Below are 23,800 nucleotides of genomic sequence, written 5' to 3' on the forward strand. Positions count from 1 at the left end.
GGGAGAGAGGGTGGAGGGGGGAGGGAGGGAGGGAGGGAGGGAGAAGTCCAACTCATTTTTAGGAGAGATAACTGTTATGTCATGAAACAAATAACCAGTGAACTTCTACGTTAGTATAAATGATATTAGGCAGTGCCACATAGGTTTTCCATGAAGGAATAAGGAAGGACGGAGGAAGAGAAATTATTTATACTTTAAGATTTATAGTTTCTCTGCTATATCTCCTTGAGTAGTGCACAAAAAAGTAGCTCTTCAAGAATTTTATAACTGAAAAAGAAGCTAACAAATATCATAAAGTGAGACTACCAGAAACACCTGTACTTTCATCCATCTACATATAGCTTTGTACACTGCATGATTTATTCTAATATTTGTTTCTTGAATCTTCAGCTTTGCTTTCTAAGCCTGCTTCAATAGTGTTTCCTGACAAAGGGATGCATTTTGGTATGTTCTCTCTGTACTGGATTCTAATTATTTTCACTGAAGCAGAAGACCAAGTTTTTGAACAAAGGTATAGAACACTGGGAGAAACCTCAAAAGAGGTTTTTAATAAAATTTTACTAAATTTGATATATGTTTAAGGACTGAATTGAATATCACATAACTCAAAATATCACTGAGTATGAATCATAATGCTTTCATAGTTTCATAGTTACTATCTGAAGGCACTTTTTGCATTAAAAGCAAAGTTAATGATATAAATGCATATTCAAACTGTTGTTGATAATCTGGATTTTTTTTTCTCTCTTCTGCTAATGGCATCCTGTTTGTACTTTGTACTATGGCAGATAAAGAGCTCATACTAGGAGAAAGAAAATCTGAGCTTGACAATTTTCTTGTTCGCTCAGAAATGCATTTTAGTGTTATTTTCATTCAGTAGTTTCACTGCAGGTATATCTTTTAAGCCACCTGTGCAACAGTGAAGATTAGCTGAATTAAAACCAGTTAATATAATCTGTAAATCATCTTAACCAAGCACACCTAAAACTGCAATACGCCAAAGCTAGAAAGAGTAAATGAATGAGAGCAATTCTATCAATTTCTCCATACTGAGAAGACCTAAACTTCTCTTGGGATACCTCACATGCCAGAAATAAAATGTGACCATCTGTCATTTAGATCAAGAGAAGCAACACTTATTTGATTTTTCTTTCTTTTAAGATTGAAAAGTAAATAAATTGAGATTTTTAGAACAAAAAATAAAAATAAAAGTTTTCACTTTTCCCCCTATTCTCCAATGCATATAACACTGGGATACATGCTTTCCACTTTGAAGACCACTAACTTACCACAGTGGTAACACTTAAGATGGAGAAAAATGAATGGAATTGAAACACAAGAAAGGAGGTAAAATCATTAGGATTTGGTGTAAAGGAGAGGAAAGTGCCAAACATAACTCCTATGAGGTTATTCTAGCTTCACTAAAAATGAAGCTAGAAGAGGAAGAAGAAGAGGACCATGCTTGCTTTCTCTTTGCTTTTTGGTTGGGAACTAACAGGGAGAATCATGAATTCTCCCCAGAAGACGTCTCAAAGGCACCTGAAACTCAACACCTAAGAAGTGACAAGTATATAAGTGGATATATGGATCTGGAATTCAAATATGGTCTGGAATTTAGATAAAAACTTTTATTAAGATAAAAATCTGTGTAACACCTAGGTAAAGAGGAATAGGGAGCAAAGAGATAACAACCTAGGTCTAAGCATGGTGCATACAACTGCGTGTCCAATTAAACATGAATATGTAATTCTTTTTTCTTTCTTTTGTACTATGTCATTTCCACAATCAAATGTTTAGTACACTGAGGTACACAATGCCTGGAAAACTTACTTTTAATGGTAGAGGCAGAGACAGAGGAGAAAAAGGAGCAGCCAGAGAAACAAAGTAAATCTGGATGAGCAAGATATAGTGGAAGACAAGGAAGAAATAGGTTAAAACAATTCAATACTCATGAGAAGCCCAATGAAGATAAAAAATGAAAAACATTAATAGGATTTGCCAAAATGGGCCATTGGTGATCTTGGTGCAAATAGTTTTGGTGAGATGTTAAGGGTGGAAGCATGATTAGATTGGACTAAGGAGTGAACAGAGTAAATAATATAGACAGCAAATATGAACCACTCTTTAATAAGGGGGAGTGACTGAAGAATAACATGGAATAGAGGGATGTTTTTGTTGTGTTGTTTTTAAATGGGACAGATCAAGGATGTTTAAGTAAATGACATAGATTCACTAAATTAGTTCTCCAAATATGTTCCTAAACTCAACTTCTCACTCACTACTAACCACCTGAGAACTGCTCTTTCAGATCTGTCAATGGGTGTTCAAGTCTTCTTCTTTTTTTTTTTTTTTGAGGAAGATCAGCCCTGAGCTAACATCCATGCCAATCCTCTTTTTTTGCTGAGGAAGACCGGCCCTGAGCTAACATCTATTGCCAATCTTCCTCCTTTTCTTTTTCCTTTTTCTCCCCAAAGCCCCAGTAGATAGCTGTATGTCATAGCTGCACATCCCTCTAGTTGCTGTATGTGGGACGTCACCCCAGCATGGCCTGACAAGTGGTGCATTTGTGCGCCCGGGATCCAAACCTGGGCTGCCAGTAGTGGAGTGTGCGCACTTAACCGCTAAGCCACGGGACCGGTCCCCTCAAGTCTTCTCTGTTGTGCTCCTTATCGTCCCGTGTGCTTCTGGCACTCCTTTACTTCTCTTTCTAACCCCTGTTGGCGTCATCTTCTCTAGGATGCCATCTCCAAATTCCCTAAGTATCAAAACTTTGTCCCTTCTCTGTCCTCTCATTGGACTTAGTCCATATAGTTAAGCGCACAAGGAGAATAAGTACCTTGAAGATACAGCAATAGAAACTACCCAAAATGAAACAACAAAAGATAAAAGCCTGAAAAAAATGAACAGTGCATTACTGAGTTGTGGAACAACTTCAAGAGGCCTAATATACATGTAATTGGAGTCCCTGAAGAAGAGGAGAAATAGGGAGGAGGAAGTACAGGAAAACAGTATGAGGAAATAACAGGAAATTTTTCCAAATGTGATGACAACTATAAACCCAAAATTCCAAAAAGCTCAAAAAATCCCCAAGCACAAGAAAGGTGAAGAAAACCACACCAAGAGACATCATAATTGAACAGCTTAAAATCAGTGATAAAGACAAAAAGAATCTTAAAAGCAGCCAGAAGAAAAAAGAGACCCATTACATACAGATGAAGAAAGAAAAAATGACAATCAATTACATATCAGAAACAATGCAAGCCAGAAGACAGTGAAGCAACATCTTCCACCTAGAATTCTATATCTGGAGAAAATACCTTAAAAAAAAGAAAAAAAGAAAAGGTGAAATAAAGATTTATTTCAGACATACAAAAGCTGAAAACATTCATCCCCAGCAGACAAGCACTAGAAGAAATGTTAAGCCAAGTCCTTCAGGTAGAAGGACAATGATATCAGACAGGAATCTAGGTGAACACAAAGAAATGATGAGCAAAGAAAATGGTAACTATATGGGGAAATACAAAAGTTTTTTTCCCCTATTATTTAAATCTCTTTAAAAGACGATAGACTATTTAAATGAAACATAGTAACAATATTTTGGGGTTTGTATCTTACATGGAAGTAAAATGTATGCAACAATAGAACAGATGCTGGGAAGGGAGAAATGCAAGCATAATGTTGAAAGGTTCTTATATAATAAAAAAGAATGGTATAATAGCACTTTAAGATAGACTTTGATAAGTTAAAGATATATTCTACAAACCCTGGAGCAAACATTAAATAACACAAAAAACAGTTATAGCTAATAAGCCAAAAATGCAATGTAATAATAAAAAATAATTAATCCAAAAGGTCAAAAAAAAGACCAGGTGGGATAAGTAGATATCAAAAAGCAAGAGGGTAGATTTAAACCAAGCCATATCAATAATCACATTAACTATAAATGGTCTACATATTCCAATAAAAGAGCAGAAAGTGTCGGACTGGATTTAAAAAAAAGGGAAGACAAAATCATATGCTACCTACAACAAATGCATTTTAGATATAAGAACACAGATAGGTTAAAAGTAAAGGATGGAGGGGCCAGCCCAGTGGCAGAGTAGTTGAGTTAGCGCACTCCGCTTCGGCAGCCCTGGGTTCGCAGGTTCACATCCCGGGTGCAGACCCACGCACTGCTTATCAAGCCATGCTGTGGCAGGCATCCCATATGCAAAACAGAGGAAGATGGGCACGGATGTTAGCTCAGGGACAATCTTCCTCAGGCAAAAGAGGAGGATCGGCAAGGGATGTTAGCTAGAGGCTAGTCTTCCTCACCAAAAAAAAACAAAAAAAAAAGTAAAGGATGGAGAAAAGTATACAGTACTTACACTAATCAAAAGAAAGCCAGAATGGTTATGTTAATATCAGACAAAATAAATTTTACAGCAAAGAATATTATCAAGATTAAAAGAGGTCATTTCATAATGATAAAGGGGTCAATTCATTTAGAGCTAATAACAAGTCCAAATGTTTATGAACCTAAAAACAGAGCTTGAAAAAGGATGAAGAAATGAACAAGCAAGGAGAAATTCAAAATTATTGTTGGAGATTAACTTTAACTCTCAATAATTGATAGAACAAGTAGAATTAAAATGAGTAAGAACATAGAAAACATGAACAATATTATCACCAACTTGATCTCATTGACATTTACAGGACACTTCACTCAACAACAGAGCAGAACATACACATTCTTTTCAAGTGTACATGAAACATTTACCAAAGAGACAATATTCTGGGCCATGAAATAAGTTTTAATAAATGTAAAAGGATTCAAGTCAAACAAAGTATGATCTCTAACCACAATGGAATTAAACCACGAATCAATAACAGAAAATGTGCGGAAAATCTCCAAATATTTGGAAACTAAATGTCACTTCAAAATAACCCACAGAAGAAGAAATCAAAAAAGAAATCAGAAGGTATTCTGAACTGAATAAAAATGAAAACACAAAACATATCAAAATTTGTGGAATGCAGATAAAACATTATTTAGAGGGAAACTTATAGCACTAAAAGTCTATATTAGAAGGTAAGAAAGATCTCAAATCAATGACCTTAGCTTCTACTTTAAGAACTTTTTTAAAAGACCAAATTAAACCCCCAAAAAAGCAGAATAAAAAAGTAATAACGATCAGAGTGGAAATCAATGCAATAAAAAAGAAAAATAATGGAGAGGAAAAAAAAGAGTTTTTTAAGAAGATCAATAAAACTGACAAACCTCTAGCCAGAGGAAAAAGAGAGAGAAGTAACCAATTACCAATAACAGGAATAAGAAAACTGGCATCATAACACACATAAAAAGCATAATAAGGGGATATTATCAAAAACTTTATACTAATAAAATTGACAACTTTCACAATCAGTAGACAAAATGGACAAATTCCTTGAAGGATACAAACTACCAAAGCACATTCAAGGAGAAATCAGATAATGAATTTGCCCTGTTATCTATTAAATAAATTTAATTTTTACTTAAAAACCACCCTACAAAGAAAGCTCAACACCCAAAGGGCTTCACTGGTGAATTCTAACAAACATTTAAGGAAGAAATAATACCAGTTCTACAGAAACTATTCCAGCAAATGGAGGAGAAGGGAGTTATGTCCCTACTCCTTCTATGAGGCCAGCATTACTCTGATACCAAAACCAGGCAGATATAACAAGAAAAAAAAAAATTATAGACCATTATCCCTCAAGAACATAGAAGTAAAAATTCTAAAAAAAGAAAATGTTTTTGAAAATAAAATTCAACACTATGTAAAGCAGATAATACATAATGATCAAGTGGCCAGGAATGTAATATTGATTAAAAATTAACCAATGTAATTCATCATATTACAGAGCAAAAAAGAGAAAATATTATGATTATGTCAACAAAGAAAACATTCAACAAAATCCAAAATTCATTCCTGATAAGAACTCTCAGGCAAACAGGAATAGAAGGGAACTTCCTCGACTTAATAAATGACCTCTACGAAAATCCCACAGCTAACATCATACTTAATGGTGAAGGACTGAATACTTTCCCCTCTATGATCCCAAATCAGGCAAGAATGTCTACTTTCACCCCTTCCACTCAACATTATATTAGAGGTTCTAGCCAGTGCAATAAAGCAAAAATAAGAAATAAAGCCTCCAGTTTGACACTGAAGTTGTAACACTCTTTATTCACACGATTGTCTAATTAAAAAATTCTATGGTATTACAAAAATGCTAATAAAACTAAGTAAATTTATCAAGGTCGTAAGATAAAAGGTAAAATCACAAATCAAATGTATCTCTATAAACTAGCAAGGAGGGCCAGCCAGTGGCGTAGCGGTTGAGTTCGCACGTTCTGCTTTGGCGGAGGCCCAGGGTTCACAGGTTCGGATCCTGGGTGCAGACCTACTCACCGCTCATCAAGCCATGCTGAAGCAGCGTCCCATACAGAAGATCTACAACTCTACAACTATGATACACAACTATGTACTGGGGCTTTGGGGAGAAAAAAGAAAAAAGAGGAAGATTGGCAAGAGATGTTAGTGCAGGGCCAATCTTCCTTAAAAATAAATAAATAAATAAACTAGCAAGGAAAAGTCAATTACTGAAATTTTTAAATAAAATATCACTTATATGGGCCGGCCCCGTGGCTTAGCGGTTAAGTGCGCGCGCTCTGCTGCTGGTGGCCCGGGTTCGGAACCCTGGGCGGGCACCGACGCACCGCTTCTCCGGCCATGCTGAGGCCGCGTCCCACATACATCAACTAGAAGGATGCGCAACTATGACATATGGCTATCTACTGGGGCTTTGGGGGGAAAAGAAATAAATAAATAAAATCTTTTAAAAAAATAAAATAAAATAAAATATCACTTATAATAGCATTAAAAAATGAAAACCTTACAGATATCTCTGACAAAAGATGTATAAGACCTAGACATTGAAAACTACGAAATAATGTAGAGAAATTAAATTATACCTAAATAAATAGAGAAGATAAGTGCTCATGGGTCAGAAGCCTCAATATTGTTAAGATGTTAATTCTTCCCAAACTGATCCATAGATTCAACACAATCTCTATCAAAATCCTAGAAAGCTTTTATGGTGAAACTGACAAGCTGATTGTAAAATTCATATGAAAATGCAAAGGACCTAGAAAAATCAAAACAATTTTGAAAAATGAGAATATAATTGGAGGATTTACATTACTGTAGCTTTATAATAAATCTTGATGTCAGATAATCAAGACAGGGTGGTACTGGCACCATGACAGAGATAGAGATTAATCAAACAACATAGTCAGAAATGCACCATACATATGGTAAACTGCAATTGCTAAGGCAATTCAGTGCAGAGAGAAGAGCTTTTTTAACAGTGATGCTGGAATTGGACGTCCACGTACCAAAAAATGAACTTTGATCCATTATCTTGTCACTATATAAAAAAAAATTAAAATGGATCACAGACCTAAATGTAAAACCTAAAACTATAAGAAGTCTAGGAAAAAACACAGGAGAATTTGGGTTAGGCGAAGATTTCCTCAAAACCAAAAACATGATCCGTAAAAGAAAAAACTGATGAATTAGACTTCATCAATACTAGCAACTTCTGCTCTTTGAAAGACACTGTTAAGAGAATGAAAAAAGGTAAACCACAGATTGGGGGAAAACTTGCAAATCACATATCTGATAATGAGCTTGCATCCGAAAAATATAAACAACTCTCAAAACTCAATAAGAAGGGGACAACAATCTAATAAAAGATAGGCAAAAGATTCAAACAGACATGGCATCAAAGTAGATACACAAATGGCAAATAAGTACATGAAAAGATGCTGAAGATCATTAGTCACCAGAGAAATGAAAATTAAAATCACACTGAGCCCCCTCACACAATTGCTAGAAGGCTAAAATTAAAAAAGACTGACCATACCAAATGTTGGTAAGGACATGGAACAACTAGAACTCTCATATACTGCTGGTAGGAATATAAAATGGTTCAACCACTTTGGAAAACAGTATGAGTTTTTTTAAAAAGTTAAATATACACCTACCATATACCCAACCACTTCACTCAAAGGTGTTTACCAAAGAGGAATAAAAGTATATGCCCATATAAACACTTGTACACAAATATTCACAGCAGCTTTTTTTTTTTTTTTTTAGTGAGGAAGATTAGCCCTGAGCTAACATCTGTTGCCAATCCTCCTCTTTTTGCTGAGGAAGATTGGCCCTGGGCTAACATCCGTGCCCATGTTCCTCCACTTTTATACATGAGACACCCGCCAGAGTATGGCTTGAGAAGCGGTGTGTAGGTCCGCACCTGGGATCCAAACCTGTGAACCCCGGGCTGCCACAGCACAGCACACAAACTTAACCACTAGGTCACTGGGCCTGCCCCAGCAGCTTTATTTTTAATAGGTAAAAATTGGAAACCATCCTTTGGGTCCATCAATTGGTGAATGGATAAACAAACTGTGGTATAATCATAAAACTGAATACTACTTAGCAATAAAAAAATGATTTATACATGCAAATGGAAGAATCTCAAAATAACTGTGTTGAGTGAAAGAAACCAGAATCAAAAAAAGAGTACATATAGTATCATTCTATTTATATAAAATTCTGAAAAATGCAAACTAACCTATAGTGACAGAAATCAGGTTAGTGGTTGCCTAGGGTTGGGAGAGGCAGAGAGTGGAAGGAAACCAGCATTACAAAGAAACATTTGGGGGTGATTGATATGTTAATTATATTGATTGTGGTGATGGTTTCACAGGTGTACACATGTCAAAACTTATCAAATTTTATATTTTAAATATGTGCAATTTATTGAATATCAATTAGTTCTCAATAAAGCTATTTAAAGGAAGATACTTGACTGTTTAAAATATAAAGAATAATAATGCATTGTGAGGTTTATAACACATACATAAGTAACATGTACGATAAAAGCACACGGAATAAAAGGAGGGAAATGAAGTTATACTGTTATAAGGCAATTAAGCTATATGTGAAACGTATTATTTTATTTTTTATTTTTTTTGTGAGGAGATCAGCCCTGTGCTAACATCTGCCTATCCTCCTCTTTTTTTTTTTTTTTTTTTTGCTGAGGAAGACTGGCCCTGGGCTAACTTCCGTGCCCATCTTCCTCCACTTTATATGGGACGCTGCCACAGCATGGCTTGCCACGCAGTGCATTGGTGCGCGCCCGGGATCTGAACCGGCGAACCCCGGGCCACTGCAGCAGAGCGCGCGCACTTAACCGCTTGTGCCACCAGCCGGCCCCTGAAATGTATTATTTTAAAGTAATTGTGATATGTAATATTGTAAACCCTAGAGTAACCTCACACACACACAAAAAACAGGTCTGGAAGACTCAGACGGATCAGTAAAACAGAATTGAAAGCCCACAAAACACACATTCACATTTATGGTCAACTGATTTTCCACAAGGGTGCCAAGATACAACATATTCAATGGCGAAAGAATAGTGTTTTCAACAGACGGTGCAGGGACAACTGGATATGCACATGCAAAAGAATGAAGTTGGACCCCTATCTCACACCAGATACAAAAACTAACTCAAAATGGATCAGAGATCTAAATATTAGAGTTAAAACCATAAAACTCTTAGAAGAAAACATAGGTGTAAATCTTTGTTACCTTGGATTGTGTAATGATTTCTTAGATATAACACCAGAAGCACAAACAACAAAAAAATAGATAAATTAGACTTCATCAAAATTAAAATTTTTGTGCTTTAAAGAATATGATCAAGAAAGCACAAAGACACTCCACAGAATGGGAGAAAATTTTTGCAAATCATACATCTGATAAAAGACTGTACTATAAAAAAATATAAAGAACTCCTATAATTTAATGATAAAAAGACAAATAATCCAATTTAAAAATCAGCAAACTATCTGAATAGATATTTCTCCAAATAAGATATACAAAGGCCAATAAGCTCATGAAAAGATTCTTAGCATCATCAGCCATCAAGGAAGGGAATACCAAAACCACAATGACATACCACCTCACACCCATTAAAATAAATATAATCAGAAAGAAAGATAATAACAAGTTGGCCAGGATGTGGAGAAACTGGAACTCTAATACACTGCTGGTACGAATGTAAAAGGAGCAGCCACTTCGAAAAATCATCAGGCAGTTCCTCAAAAGATTAAACATGGAGTTACCATATGACTCAGCAATTCCACTACTGGGTATATAACCAAGAGAACTGAAAACATGTCTACACAAATACTTCTACACTAATGTTTACAGCAGCATTCTTCACAATAGCCAAAAACTGAAAACAACCCAAATATCAATCACCTGACGAACAGATAAACAAAATGTGATATATCCATACAATGGAATATATTCAGCCATAAAAAGGGATAAAGTACTGATACATGCTATAACATAGATGAACCTTGAAAACATCATGCCAAGTGAAAGATCCAGCCACAAAAGACTACATATTGTACAATTCTATTTATATGAAATTTCCAGAATAGGCAAATCTATAAAGATACAACGTAGATTGTGGTTGCCTAAGGGCTAAGGGAAGGGAGTGGGGGAGGGGGTTGGAGGATATAGAATGGTGACTGCTAAAAGGTACAGGGTTTCTTTTAGGGGTGATGAAAATGTTCTAAAATAATTGTGCTGATGGTTGCACAACTCTGAATATACTGAAAACCAGTGAATTGTACATTTTAAATGGATGAACTGTATGGTATGTATACCATATCTCAATAAAACTGTTACCAAAAAAAAGTAGGTATTAGCCAGAATTATGAATTTATGTTCAGTCTTCTGATAAACTCAAGCCTTAATTTTACAATTAGAAAAAGAGGTATAGCTATTACATAATACAAGAGATAAAATATTAAAAAATATTTAATCCAAAAGAATCTCAAGAAAGAAGACCAAGAAAGAAAGAACTAATGGGAGAAATAGGAAACAAACAGCAAAATGGCACATTTAAACCCTACAGTATCAATGATTACATTAAAAGGAAATGGTTTAAACACTCCAAGATTAAATGCTACAGATTGGCAGACTAAATAAAAAAGCAAGACCCAATCACATGCTGCCTATGAGAAAGCCACTTTAAATATAATGGCACAGATAGATTAAAAATAAAAGAATAGACAATGTTTAACCATGCTAAGAATAAATTAAAAGAAAGCTGAAGTGGCTACATGAATTTCAAAGTAGACTTGAATATGTGACAAAGTAGACTTCAGAACAAGCATTAATACCAGATATAAAGAGGGACATCTCACAATGAAAAAAAGAGACCAATTCATCAGAAAGATATAACAATCCTAAATATGTATGTACCTAATGACAAAGCTCCAAAATACATGAACCAAAAACAGACAAAACTGAAAGATACAGACAAATCCACAAATCCACAAATCCAGATGTAGATGTCAATACTCTCCTTTCAGTAATTGAACAAGTAGACAGAAAGTCAGTAAAAATATAGATGATTTAACTACTCTCAACCAACTTGATCTACTTGATATATATAGAACATACAGGGTCTAGTGTACATGAAACAGTCACCAAGAGAGATCATATTCCAGGCCACAAAACATTTAAATAAATTTAAAAGGACTGCAATTATACAGCACATATTCTCTGACAAGAACATAAATACATTAGTAATCAATAACAAAATGGCACCTGGAAAATCCTCAAATATTTGAAAATAAAACCACATACCTCTAAATAACCCATGGATCAAACAAGAGGTACGTAGAAAATTAGGAAATATTTTGCACTGAATGATAATAAAAACACAATATATCACAATTTGTGAGATACACCTAAAGCAGGGCTTAGAGGGAAATTGATAGTTTTAAATACTTGAAGTAAGAAATGTTTATAATCTATGAACTAAGCTTCCATCTTAAGAAGAAGAAAAGCAAATGAAATTCAAAGTTAAGTAGAAAGAAGGAAATAATCACAATGAAGCAAAAATCAAAGAAATAGAAAACAGAAAAGAATTAAAACATGGTTCTTGGAAATGATCAATAAAACAATAAACTTCTAGGGGCCAACCTGGTGGCGTAGCCGTTAAGATTGCGCACTCCACTTCAGCAGCCCAGGGTTCGCAGGTTCGGATCCTGGGCAAGGACCTACGCATTGCTCATCAAGCCATGCTGTGGCAGGCATCCCACATATAAAGTAGAGGAAGATGGGCACAGATGTTAGCCCAGGGCCAATCTTCATCAAGCAAAAAGAGGACTGGCAACAGATGTTAGCTCAGGGCTAATCTTCCTCACACACACACACAAAAAAAACACACAAAAAAACAATAAACTTCTAGCTAGAATGATCAAGAAAAACAAAAAGAGAGAAAAAATATAAATCACCAATATCAGGGGAAAAAAGGCTTCACTATAGACCCTACAGACATTAAAAGAATAAGTATATATTATAAATAACTCTATGCCAATAAATTTGACTACTTAGATGACATGAACAAATTATCAAAACCGAGACAAGAAGGAATACAAATCTGAGTAGCTATGTATCTAATAAAGAAACTGAATTTGTCATTTAAAACCTTCCAATAAAGAAGAGGCCCTGATAGTTTCACTGCTGTATTATATTAAACATTCAAGGAGGAATTAACACTAGTATTTCACAAACTATTCCAGAAAATAGAGATGAAGGGAATACTTCCTTGTTCCTTTTAAGAAGCCAGCACTACTGTGATACCAAAACCAAAGATATTATAAGAAAAGAAAACTACAAACAACACCCCCCAACACTACTCCCCTTCCGCCCAGTCCCTCCCCCTACCACGCCCCCACACAAAAGGCAACAGATTTGAACTGACACTTCAAAAAAGAAGAATGGCCAATAAGCTCATGAAAAGAGGCTCAATATATTAGTCACCAGAGAAACACAAATCAAAACCAAAATGAGATAGATACCTCTACATGCCCAGTAAAATGGCCAAAACTAAATAGACTGACAATACCAAATGTAGGCAAAGATGAAGAACAAATGAAACTATCATACACTGCTGGTGGATGGGAATGGGGTGAGGTAGGAGTGTGATACAATCACTTTGGAAAATAGTTTTCAGTTTAGTATCAATTTAATATGCACTCAACATATGATCCAGGAATTCTATGTTTTACCATGTGACCCAGTATTTACCCACCAGAAAAGAAAACATAAGTTCAGACAAAGACTTATAAATGAATGTTTATAGATACTTTATTCTTAATAGCCCAAATGTGGAAAAAACCCAAATGTTTATGAATAGATAAACAAATTTTGGTATTTTCATACAACAGAAATAAAAAGGAACTCAGGAATAAAAAGGAACAAATTACTGATACAGTCAAGAACACGGAAGAATTCCAAAAGTATATACTGAGCAAAAGAAGGCAAATATATATACAAAAGAAGTACACATTGTATGGATTCTATTTATATGAAATTCTAGAAAAAGCAAAACTAATCTATAGTGACATAAAACAGATCAGTAATTGTATGGTGCCAGTGGTGGGGGTGAGGTGGACTGCAAAGGATCATGAGGGAACTTGCGGGGGTGATGGAAATGTTCTAATTCTTGAATAGGGTGGTGGTTACACAGGTGCAGACATCTATCAAAACTCAAACTGTACATTAAATATGTGTGCTTTTTTTACATGTAAATAAAGTTGATTTAAAAAGTAAAAGAGTGGGGTCTTCCCGGTGGTGTAGCTGTTAAGTTCGCGTGCTTCACTTTGGCGGCCCAGGGTTCGCAGGTTAGGATCCCGGGTGTGAACCTACACACTGCTCATCAGGCCATGCTGTGGCAGGCATCCCACATACAAAATAGAGGAAGACTGGCACAGATGTTAGCTCAGAGACAATCTTCCTCAAGCAAAAAGAGGAAGATTGGCAACAGATGTTAGCTGAGAGCCAATCTTTCTCACCAAAAAAAAAGAAAGATATAAAAAAAAAAGTAAAAGAGTAGTAAAGCACACATACAGGCAGAAAGTCACATCTCTCTACTCTAACTAGGAGATATATTTGCAGCATGTAGAAGAAATTACTAGAATCCAGAATTCAAACACACCACCACCAAATAAAAAAAGAAATCCTCCTAAAACTCATGAGGTGAAGATGCAACCCAAAGGGCAGAGGAAATAGGCAAACTCATCCACATAGAAATCAAATGGATGACAAATGTGTAAAGATGATGAACTTCACTAGCAACCTAGGAAATGGAATGCCATTTTTCACTCACAAGACTGGTGCTTAAAACAACAAATGGTGGTGTGGTGGTGTGCACGTGAGAAATAACAGGGAATACAAGTGGAAGTACTGACTGGTACCACCACTATGGCGGGAACGGGAGAGTATATGTTAAGTATATACTCTCCATGTTCAGCAATTCTACTTCTTGATTTTACCCAAAAGAAACTCATATGCACACAAGAAGGCATGAACAAAGATATCCACTGAAGCCATATTTATAGAAATGAAAACTTGGCAACAACTTAAATACCAAAGAGAAACGGCTAAATAAGATACATTTATGCTATAGATGCAATTAAAAGAAATGAAATACCTCTATATGTAATATATTATCTATATATAATCTATATATACAATTAATAACATGGAAAGGTCTCTAAGATCTATTGCTGAGTGATTAAAAATACAGAACAATATATCTGTGCAGAAATAAATGAGAAAATGCTTATATGTAATGATTACATACATATATAGGTAAATGCATATGAAAAGACTTGTAAAGGTATGTACAAAAGTAGCTCTGGTGAGATGGAGGAGGCAGAATTGGGAAAGGCTATTATCAGGGGTCCTGGTGAAACTTTCACAAGAAGAATATGTTCTTGTATTATTTATGTAAGTATAAATTAATGTAAAAAAAAAAAAAAAGACAAATCTGCTGATTTTAGAGGAGCTTGGAACTACTGTCTGAGGAAGCTCTTTCCACAGCATATAAGTATGGTTGCTATGTCCTAGGGAAAGGAGTTCCTCAGACAAAAGCTGGAGAAGTGCTTACCACCTATGGCCTAGAATACCATAATAGTTTGCAACAAACTTAAAAGTCTCTTCCCCATACTGCCTGCAAAGCTTTTTCAGAGTACCTCTCAATCCAAGTTGCTCTGAATTCCATTATCTTGTTTTATTTTCTTCATAGCAATCATCACTATCTGAACTTATCTATTTATTCACTCATTTATTGTCTGTCTTCCACTAGAACGGGAATGGCAAGACAATTTTGAATTCATATGATTTTAGTCAAGCCATTTAGAGTTTTCTTACAGTATCAAAGATATTTTATTTACTTACCTTAGTTGGAAAAGGAAATTTGGAAGGTTCTGTTTTGCATGGTGTATGAATAGCCGTTAGAGGGGGAGGCCATGAATGCGTCATCTCCTGAAATGTAATTATTACAGTTTGTTTTCAACCAGGTCAAGGATAAAAATTATACAGCTAAAAACCAGATTTGTATTATAAATGCTGGTTTCATTATTGCTCCTCCAAAAGCATACATATTTAATAAAAAAAAATTAATTAAGCACAATTGTGTGCAATGAATGCACTATGGGGTAGGTAATAGGAAGATAAATAACATATACTCCCTGGCTTCAAGGAGCTTAGAGTTAAGATAACGAGACCTGTGAATAGTAACAGAAATTAGCCTGTAATCCAATACAAGGCATATAGTAAAATGCTACTGAGGAAGAGTGTGCTGTGGGAGTGGGAGGAGGGGGATAATAAGAAAAGCAGCTAACATTTATGGTGTACCTTTAATGGGCCAGATACTGTGCTAAGTGTTTTACATGTTTGTTACTCATCTAGTACTCACAATGGCATTATGAGGTAGACACCATTATTATCCTAACTCTGTGCAGGATAAAATTGAAGCACAGAGGTTAAGTTATTTATTCAAAGTCACACACTTGGTAAGTAATGGACAGAGAATTTCATCCTAGGACGTCTGGCTACAGAGCCCATTCGCTGATAGGAAATTTTGGTCAGGTGGAGGAAATCAGAAGAAAGATATCAAAAGCAAATGAGGAGGAAGACAGACAAGTAAGGCCATAAGTCTGATTTCATTCAATGCCTTCTGTCCAGTCATATGCCAAGTACGTCCAAGTGGAGGTTTGAATAGGATCACAATGTGTATGTCAGAGAAGCAGGGGAGAGGGAGGTATGAGACTTAGAATAAGAAGGGAGTATTTTATTTCTGGCATTTAGTTCAAAGTAAGCCATCAGGTAGACTGAGAAAATACAATAAATTAAGGGTGGTATAACTTTCGGGAATTTACCCTGTAACTATACCCACACAGTTATGTAAAGATACATGTTAAGGGGCTCACACTTAAAAAAACGGAAACAGCCTAAATGTCCAACAACACGGGAATAACTAAATAAATTACCAGACATCCATAAAATAGAACACCAAGCAGACATTAAAATGAGAAATTTAACTACTGATATGAAACGATGTCCACAGCATGTTGTTAAGTGACACAGTCTATGTCCTAGTAAATGTTTATACACGAAAAAATCTCTGACAGTTAACAGTGGCTACCTTCGGGCAACAGAATGACAGAAGGGAGAAGACACAAGGGCCCTTGATACAGTCTCTACTACTTGAACCTCTTATAACAGCCACCTGCACTGTAACTGCTCTTTATCCTTTTACAATGCTTTATTTTTAAACAGCATTTCACTTCCTGAAATAATATTATATAGTTGATTATTCCTACATCCTGCTCTAGAATGTCAGCTCAAAGGGTGCGACACTATCATTACTACCACTGTATCCCCAGTGCCTGACACAAGTAGGTGCTCAATTAGTAGGGCTTGCATTAATAAATCATTTTTTTAACAAGAAGCATATATTACTTTTAGATTAAAATTTTTTTAAGTTCGTGATGAGGATCCTAGAAACAATATGACTATAAATATCAAGAAAACATGAAGGAAATGCAGACCTGAAGTGCCTTCACACTGTACATGGGGAAAAGGATATAGAAACCCATATACCCCAGGTTTTCAGTGTTGGCATTTTACACCTCAAATACCAAAATACTCTCAATAGAAAATCTATTTAACTCTCCATCATCAAATGACTGAGCACCTATTACACCCAAAGCCACGTGCCAAGCCCTGTATATTTAAAATGTAGAATAAATGGTCAGTAACATCAAAGAGATAATTAAATACGAGAAAATCTAAGATTTCTTCCAGGGATTAAAATGCCATGCATTTTTGAGGATTCAAGGGAAAAGATATATGCTCCCATAGACTTTTCATATACATGGCAACTAAAATGAATGCTATATGAGATTCAAAGGAATGTCATATGAGATTCAAAGGAAAAAGCTATCACGGTGGTCTGACGGTCTGATACAAGAGGAAGAAGGATTTCACTAGGATTCTAAGAAAAAAAAACTATATACAGTCATGCCCCGAATAACGACATTTCAGTCAATGACAGACCGCATATATGACAGTGGTCCCATAAGATTAGTACTATACAGCCTAGGTGTGCAGTAGGCTATACTATCTAGGTTCGTTTAAGTATACTCTAGATGTTTGCATGATGACAAAATCGCCTAACGATGCATTTCTCAGAACATATCCTCAGAACTGTATAAGTGAAGAAGAAGGAGAAAAACATTCCATGAAAGTTTACTATAAACAGGTAAAAGAGCAAGAAAGTGTATGACTTAGGGAAACGAGTTTGGCAAAAGTGGTCAATCAGTAGTGAGAGAGGTTAGGACTGGCCTGTGGAAGGTCTAGAATGTTAAATTTGGACATTATTCTTTCTATGGGCCTTCGAGAGCCACTGAAAATTTCTAAAAGGATATTAATTTATGAAGACAAGGGATTGAAACAAAGAATCTGGCAACAATACAGAAGACAGATGAGCAGGGAGACTCCAGAGGCAGAAAGGCAGAGTGAGAACTATATATTGCAATTACTGAAGCTCAAGGCAGCAGAAATGGAAATAAAGGAATGCATATTTTCAAGGAATTTTCAAAGTCTACATGTAGTTTTGCGATTAAACAGAACATGAGAGAAAGAAGTGAGAGGTAATTAGGACTACATTTATAAGCACAGGCAAATGGTGGTACTACTAATAGAAGGAAGTCTGAAAAATACAGCTTTAGACATGTTGAGTCTAAAGAAGCAGGGAGAAATTCAAGTGGAGACCCAGCTAAGAAGCAATTAAGAGACATAAACCAAAAACCCAAAAAATGCCAAGGCAGAAGAGAAAGACTGAATAGCTGTCTAATAGATAAAGCAATAAGAATGGAGGAAAAGGCAAGTCAAAGAGCAGAAAGAAAAGAGGAGGGGCTAGAAAATGCATCCATATTTAAGAGAGAAGAGAAGACACAAGCATTCCCAAATGGCAGAGAATGAGAGACAAGAAAGGTGATGGGAAATAAAAACAATGAAGTAAGGCCGGCCCCGTGGCTTAGCGGTTAAGTGCGCGTGCTCTGCTGCTGGCGGCCCGGGTTCAGATCCCGGGCGCGCACCGATGCACCGCTTCTCTGGCCATGCTGAGGCTGCGTCCCACATACAGCAACTAGAAGGATGTGCAACTATGACACAGCTACCTACTGGAGCTTTGGGGGAAAAAAGAAAAAAGGAGGAGGATTGGCAATAGATGTTAGCTCAGAGCCGGTCTTCCTCCGCAAAAAGAGAGGAGGATTAGCACGGATGTTAGCTCAGGGCTGATCTTCCTCACAAAAAAAAAAACAACAAAAAAACAATGAAGTATAACAACGGTCAAAGAAGTAAGAGTTATGTTTTCAGAAGGGAAAAATAAAAATTCTTTAAAAGAGCAGAAAGAGTAGAGAACTCAAATGATGCCTCCAACGAAGGGGAAGATGATGACCTTAGAGAAACAGGTTAAGCAGAATGGTAGAGGTAAAAGAGATGTTATAGCAGATTTAAGAAGGAGAGAATAAAGTGGAAGCAGCCAATGCAAGCAGTCTTTCAAAAGTATCCACAGTGAAATACAAGTAATAACACAAAAATTCAGGAGCTTTCGCAGAAAGTACAAATAACATGTGACTGACAGTTTTTCTCTATTGAGTCAAAAGCAGTCGTTGTCACTCATTAATTCACTGGACTTTTTCTACTTTTTCTATTTTTCCAGCAGATAACTTTTTCTTTTCCCAACAGAGGAATGTACTTTTTGGTGATGTGTCAATTTTAAACATATTTCATTAAACACTCAAAACATGCAGTATTCAGAGGAGGTCTTTCATTGGTAGGATTTGACCAGCACAGATGAATTACAAAGCCAAGCTATTTTCAATGTGATGTTTTGACCAATAACTACTGAGTTTTTTAGCACTTGAAATTATTAACTGATAAACCTGAGAAAGTACAGTTATATTTGGTTTCTTCCTCTTTTCAAGGCAAACTATTAAGATCAGAATTTGTTTTACTTAAAAACAAAAAAGCAGCTCTTTGTGGGAAAACAGTAAAGTAAACAAACCAAGCGATTCAGAATCCAAGTGTAAATATAAACAGAATAGAGTCAATTATTTTTGACGGACATAATCAAGTTACACACGTAGGCAATCTGCTGCTTCAGATCTTTTGTGAAATATAGGGGGTAAGAGGGCAGCAGAGCATCATAATTAAATAAGAGACTGAAACTATTTAAAAAAAACTTACTTTAAGAATTTCATCCACACAGCTCACATCACCAGAAGCAGATGCCTTAAGAAAGAGGAAAAGAAACACACGTTAGATTTGGAGTCATGCATTATTAGATATTTTATCATTTGTTGCACAGATTGAACCACATTATTAGAAATGAAATTAAATTTAAAGAAGTATTTATGATCCTACTACTCTAAATCAGAACACTAATTAGAATCTTTGGACTAATTTCCTTAAGTACAAATTTTCCAAGCACTAAAAAATTTTAATCACCAAACTGTACATGACTTGAAGAACTTTATATTTTTCAGAAGTTCTTAAAAATCTTATCTTTCTTATACTTAGATTAGAAATAATTTTTTAAATGTAATTTTCAGGTGAGCTGCTTATCAAAAATTTAAGTTTATACACAAAATATACCATAATACTGAGATACATCATTTCACATAAACACACAGAATAAAACCAACATTATTGAAAGATACTTGTCTGGAACATGATGTACATTTTACACAGCGTTTCTTAAATCACAGAAGTGAAGCTGTTTAGTCTAAAGAACAAACAGGAGTTAGAGAGCTGGAGTTTGAACTCAAGTCTAATTCTAAGGATCATGTTGTTTGAAGAAAGAACAAATTACCACTTTACTGTTCTCTTGCGAGGAGTAATTAGATGACAAATGCCATGAACAATGAGTTTCCCAAGGCCACAGGAAAGATTTTTAAATAGCATTTTACCTATTCCTGACCCCTCCCCCACCGTTTTAAGCTATGATCTATTTTCAACTCTGAGTTTTGGCTACTGACATGACTTTAAAAAATTTTTTATTGCAAAAACTACATAAAAAGATAAAATTTCAGCTATTTCACAATGAATGTTCACTTATTTGGTTATTCCGAATATCATACTTTGGCATGCAGTTACAAATACCGTAAATTTCAAACCACCACTATGAATCTGGAGCAGCTATCTCCAACCTTTAAGTGTAACCAGAGAAAAGGATCAAGGCATCCAAACCATACAATATTATCATCTCCATGGACTCGAAAAAGTCCTAATATTTACCACAATGAACCACGGCCAACATCTTATTCATGACTATCACTATGAGAACAGAATTTTTTTTTTTTTTTTTTTTTTTACAAAAGAACACAAGATGTATTATTCTATAAAAAGCAAAAGGAGGAAATCTAAGGTATTGATAGATCATGTTTTTATTCTAAAACTGACTTGTCATTTTAATATTTGCAAACAGTGAATGACGTTTTCTGTACTGCCCAAGAGGGAAAGCTAACAGATCTATGGATCCATGTGGGAGTCAATCACAAGTCTTTCTCTACTCTTTTACATTCCTTACTATTAAGACAAAGAGACAGTTCAAGTTCAACCACAATTTCATGGTAAATTGCTTTACATAGTCACAACGTTAAACACTCTACAGTGGACTTACATCCAATGGTTGGGAAGGTATTTTCAACTTGGTGAGATGTGCTTTGCTGCTGGGCTTCAGTTCAGTCATGCTGTTACCATGGGATTGGCTGCTGTAGTGCTCAGAGGACAGTTTTGGTTCCATGGACTCCTGTCCATCCATGGGCCGCACATAGGCAGTGGGTTTCTGTAACATTGAACTGGACTTTGACATCAATGAAGGTGGGAAAGACTGATTTGAGTGCTGTCCACTTGAAAAAGGTACACGGGAAGGAGAATCCCAATTTGCATCAGGGTCCCGAGGTGATTTGGAACGCTGATGTTCCTTGCTATGGTGATCATTCCCATGAGACCTGGAATGACTGGAGCTTAACGAAGAAACAGCCTGGGGTTTTCCAGGGCTGGAAGAGCGTGATTTGGAGTGTTCTGATCCATGCTGGCCTTTTTTCCGGCTACTGCTCCCACTACTACTATATGAGTCACGGTCATGCCTCTGGCCACTACTATTAGTGCCACTACTGCTGCCTGCACTGGTCCGCTGGCTACTGTGTCCACTCTGTAAGCCTGAGGACCGTTTCTGAGACTGAGAAGTACCGGGTGCAGGTCCTACTGGAGTCCATTTGCTACTCTGATGAGAGCTACCACGTCTCTGTTCAAAGAAATTTGGATTAGATTTTTCATCTGCTGTCGGTGGTACTGTAGGCTTAGGAATTGCAACAAGCTTTGGTATAGATCTGTCTCCTATGAAATCCTTCATTTCATCGTAGTTTCCAAGCATACTCTGAATACGACTTGATAGCTTATCTTCTTTGCTAGTCTACAAAAAAAAGTAAAATAAAATTATACAATTAGCATAAGCAGAAACAAAAGATGCTTCTAAATTGACTTTCCAAACTTCAAATGGAAAGTGGCTTTCCAAAGGGAGGCCTCATCTCATATCTTAAGGTTAACATTTCAAAGCAAACTCCAAATATATAACTTTTAAGAGTGAAAAAAATGTACTGAAAGTGAAAACCATTCATGCTAAAACACAAATATTCTATAGGACACTAAGAAATACATACAATAGACTCCAGAAGGGAAAAAAAAAATCCAAATTTCACCAATAAATATACTGAAACAGTAGTAAAAATCTTTTGAAGAACAGGAAAAGTAATCTGCCTTTATGTAATTAAGTTCCAGGTCAGTAGATTAGCCACCATTCATATTTTGGCAGTCTAGGAAAACATTATATTCCTTATAATTCAATATTACAGTTGGAAACAGAAACAAAAATTCAGTGAAACAAATTATACCCAACTGAGTGTTTGTTTATTTTAATTCCTTCTGTTACTTTGACTCATCAAGTTAATAGAAGTCCTAACAACAAATTAAGCATGGAAAAATCCATTGATAAAGTTTTAAATCTTGGCTATTAATTCTGACCAATAAATGCTCCAACTTTTGAAGTCAACAGTACATACTTTAAGTTTCAAGAATTATTCTTGGGTAATAAGAAGGTCCAAGATGTCTACAAGCTTTAGGATCCTTCCATATTCACATACATGGGAGAAAGAAAAGTTTACTGATTACATTAAAATGGAAATCAAGACTGAACTATCCTGATTTATTTTTGAGGTTGGCATGAATCAACGATGACTTTAGATTATCTGAAAATCAGTCTTATCCCTTTTAAACAAGACAGGTAAATATATAGCAATTTACAGACAATATCAAGATCAGAAATAAAATCCAATTCACTATAATGTAATTACACAATAAATGGTAGTATGATTCAAAGATTCTGGACCAAACTCCTGTTTTTTTTCAATATGCTTTTAATCCCTAATCCCAAACCCCAGGTTTTGTGTTATACTCATATAAATGATGTCAGTATAACTGGCTTTAGTTGGAAAATCCTTAAAAGCTCTGAATAAATGACTTTTATAGATCTAATAAATGGTTTCTACAAACACCAAATGTTATAAGGGTAAACATAGGATATGTTGTTACATTTATATTTCATCAGAAAAAAGTCTAACACATTCTCAGTCTCATACTCTAAGACAATGATGGTCATTACTGCTACAACACATAGTACCCCTACTATTATACACAGTATAAGCCTTTAAAAACGTAAAAACAGTTCAAATGAAACCAAGAGCCAAATCAAATATTAGAGAGACATTTGTGGCCACTATAGCTACATTATGGTCATCTGAAGGGGTACCATTCAGTGTTTTATGTAATCCCAAATCAAGCATAACAGTAGTTAAAAAAACAGCAATTGGTTCAATTTACTGAACGCCTCTGACAATAGGCTTTAATCTAAATCTGATATTGTTGTCTTAAATACATTAAAAAATCAGAGAATTTAGTATAACAGAAAAAGAATCAGATAGATATTGAAGATACATTTATTCAAACATACTAATAGTCACTGAAACTTAGTAAACTAAGCAAGCAAATGGCAAGAAATAGGGAAAAACAAAACAATCTATGAAATATTCATCTTTGATTAATGTTATACCCAAAGAACCTATGAAACAGCAGGCGATGCATACAGAGTCACAAAATTTTAATTTAATTCAAGGCTCAGAAAGGTGAAATGCTTGCCCAGAGTTAGTGGTAGAGCCAGGAATACAGAGATGAATGTTTGAGCTAATCCAAAACACATTTTCAAGAGT

General features: G+C 35.5%; 1 protein-coding gene across 4 annotated transcripts in view; it reads right to left on the reverse strand.

Moving 5' to 3' along the window:
• AFF4 (ALF transcription elongation factor 4) overlaps positions 1-23,800 on the reverse strand; it is a 93,244-nt gene that overhangs the window by 37,897 nt on the left and 31,547 nt on the right. For 3 of the 4 annotated variants that reach the window (XM_058540317.1, XM_058540316.1, XM_058540314.1), the window contains 3 exons: positions 21,157-21,951; positions 19,722-19,766; positions 15,363-15,449 (listed from right to left, as the gene is read on the reverse strand). In XM_058540317.1, the coding sequence (XP_058396300.1) occupies positions 15,363-15,449; positions 19,722-19,766; positions 21,157-21,951 (927 nt within the window). The remainder of the gene's footprint in view (positions 1-15,362; positions 15,450-19,721; positions 19,767-21,156; positions 21,952-23,800) is intronic. The other variant, XM_058540320.1, reaches the window with a different exon arrangement.

Source organism: Diceros bicornis, chromosome 1 (genome assembly GCF_020826845.1).
Source record: "Diceros bicornis minor isolate mBicDic1 chromosome 1, mDicBic1.mat.cur, whole genome shotgun sequence".
Classification (NCBI taxonomy): domain Eukaryota; kingdom Metazoa; phylum Chordata; class Mammalia; order Perissodactyla; family Rhinocerotidae; genus Diceros; species Diceros bicornis.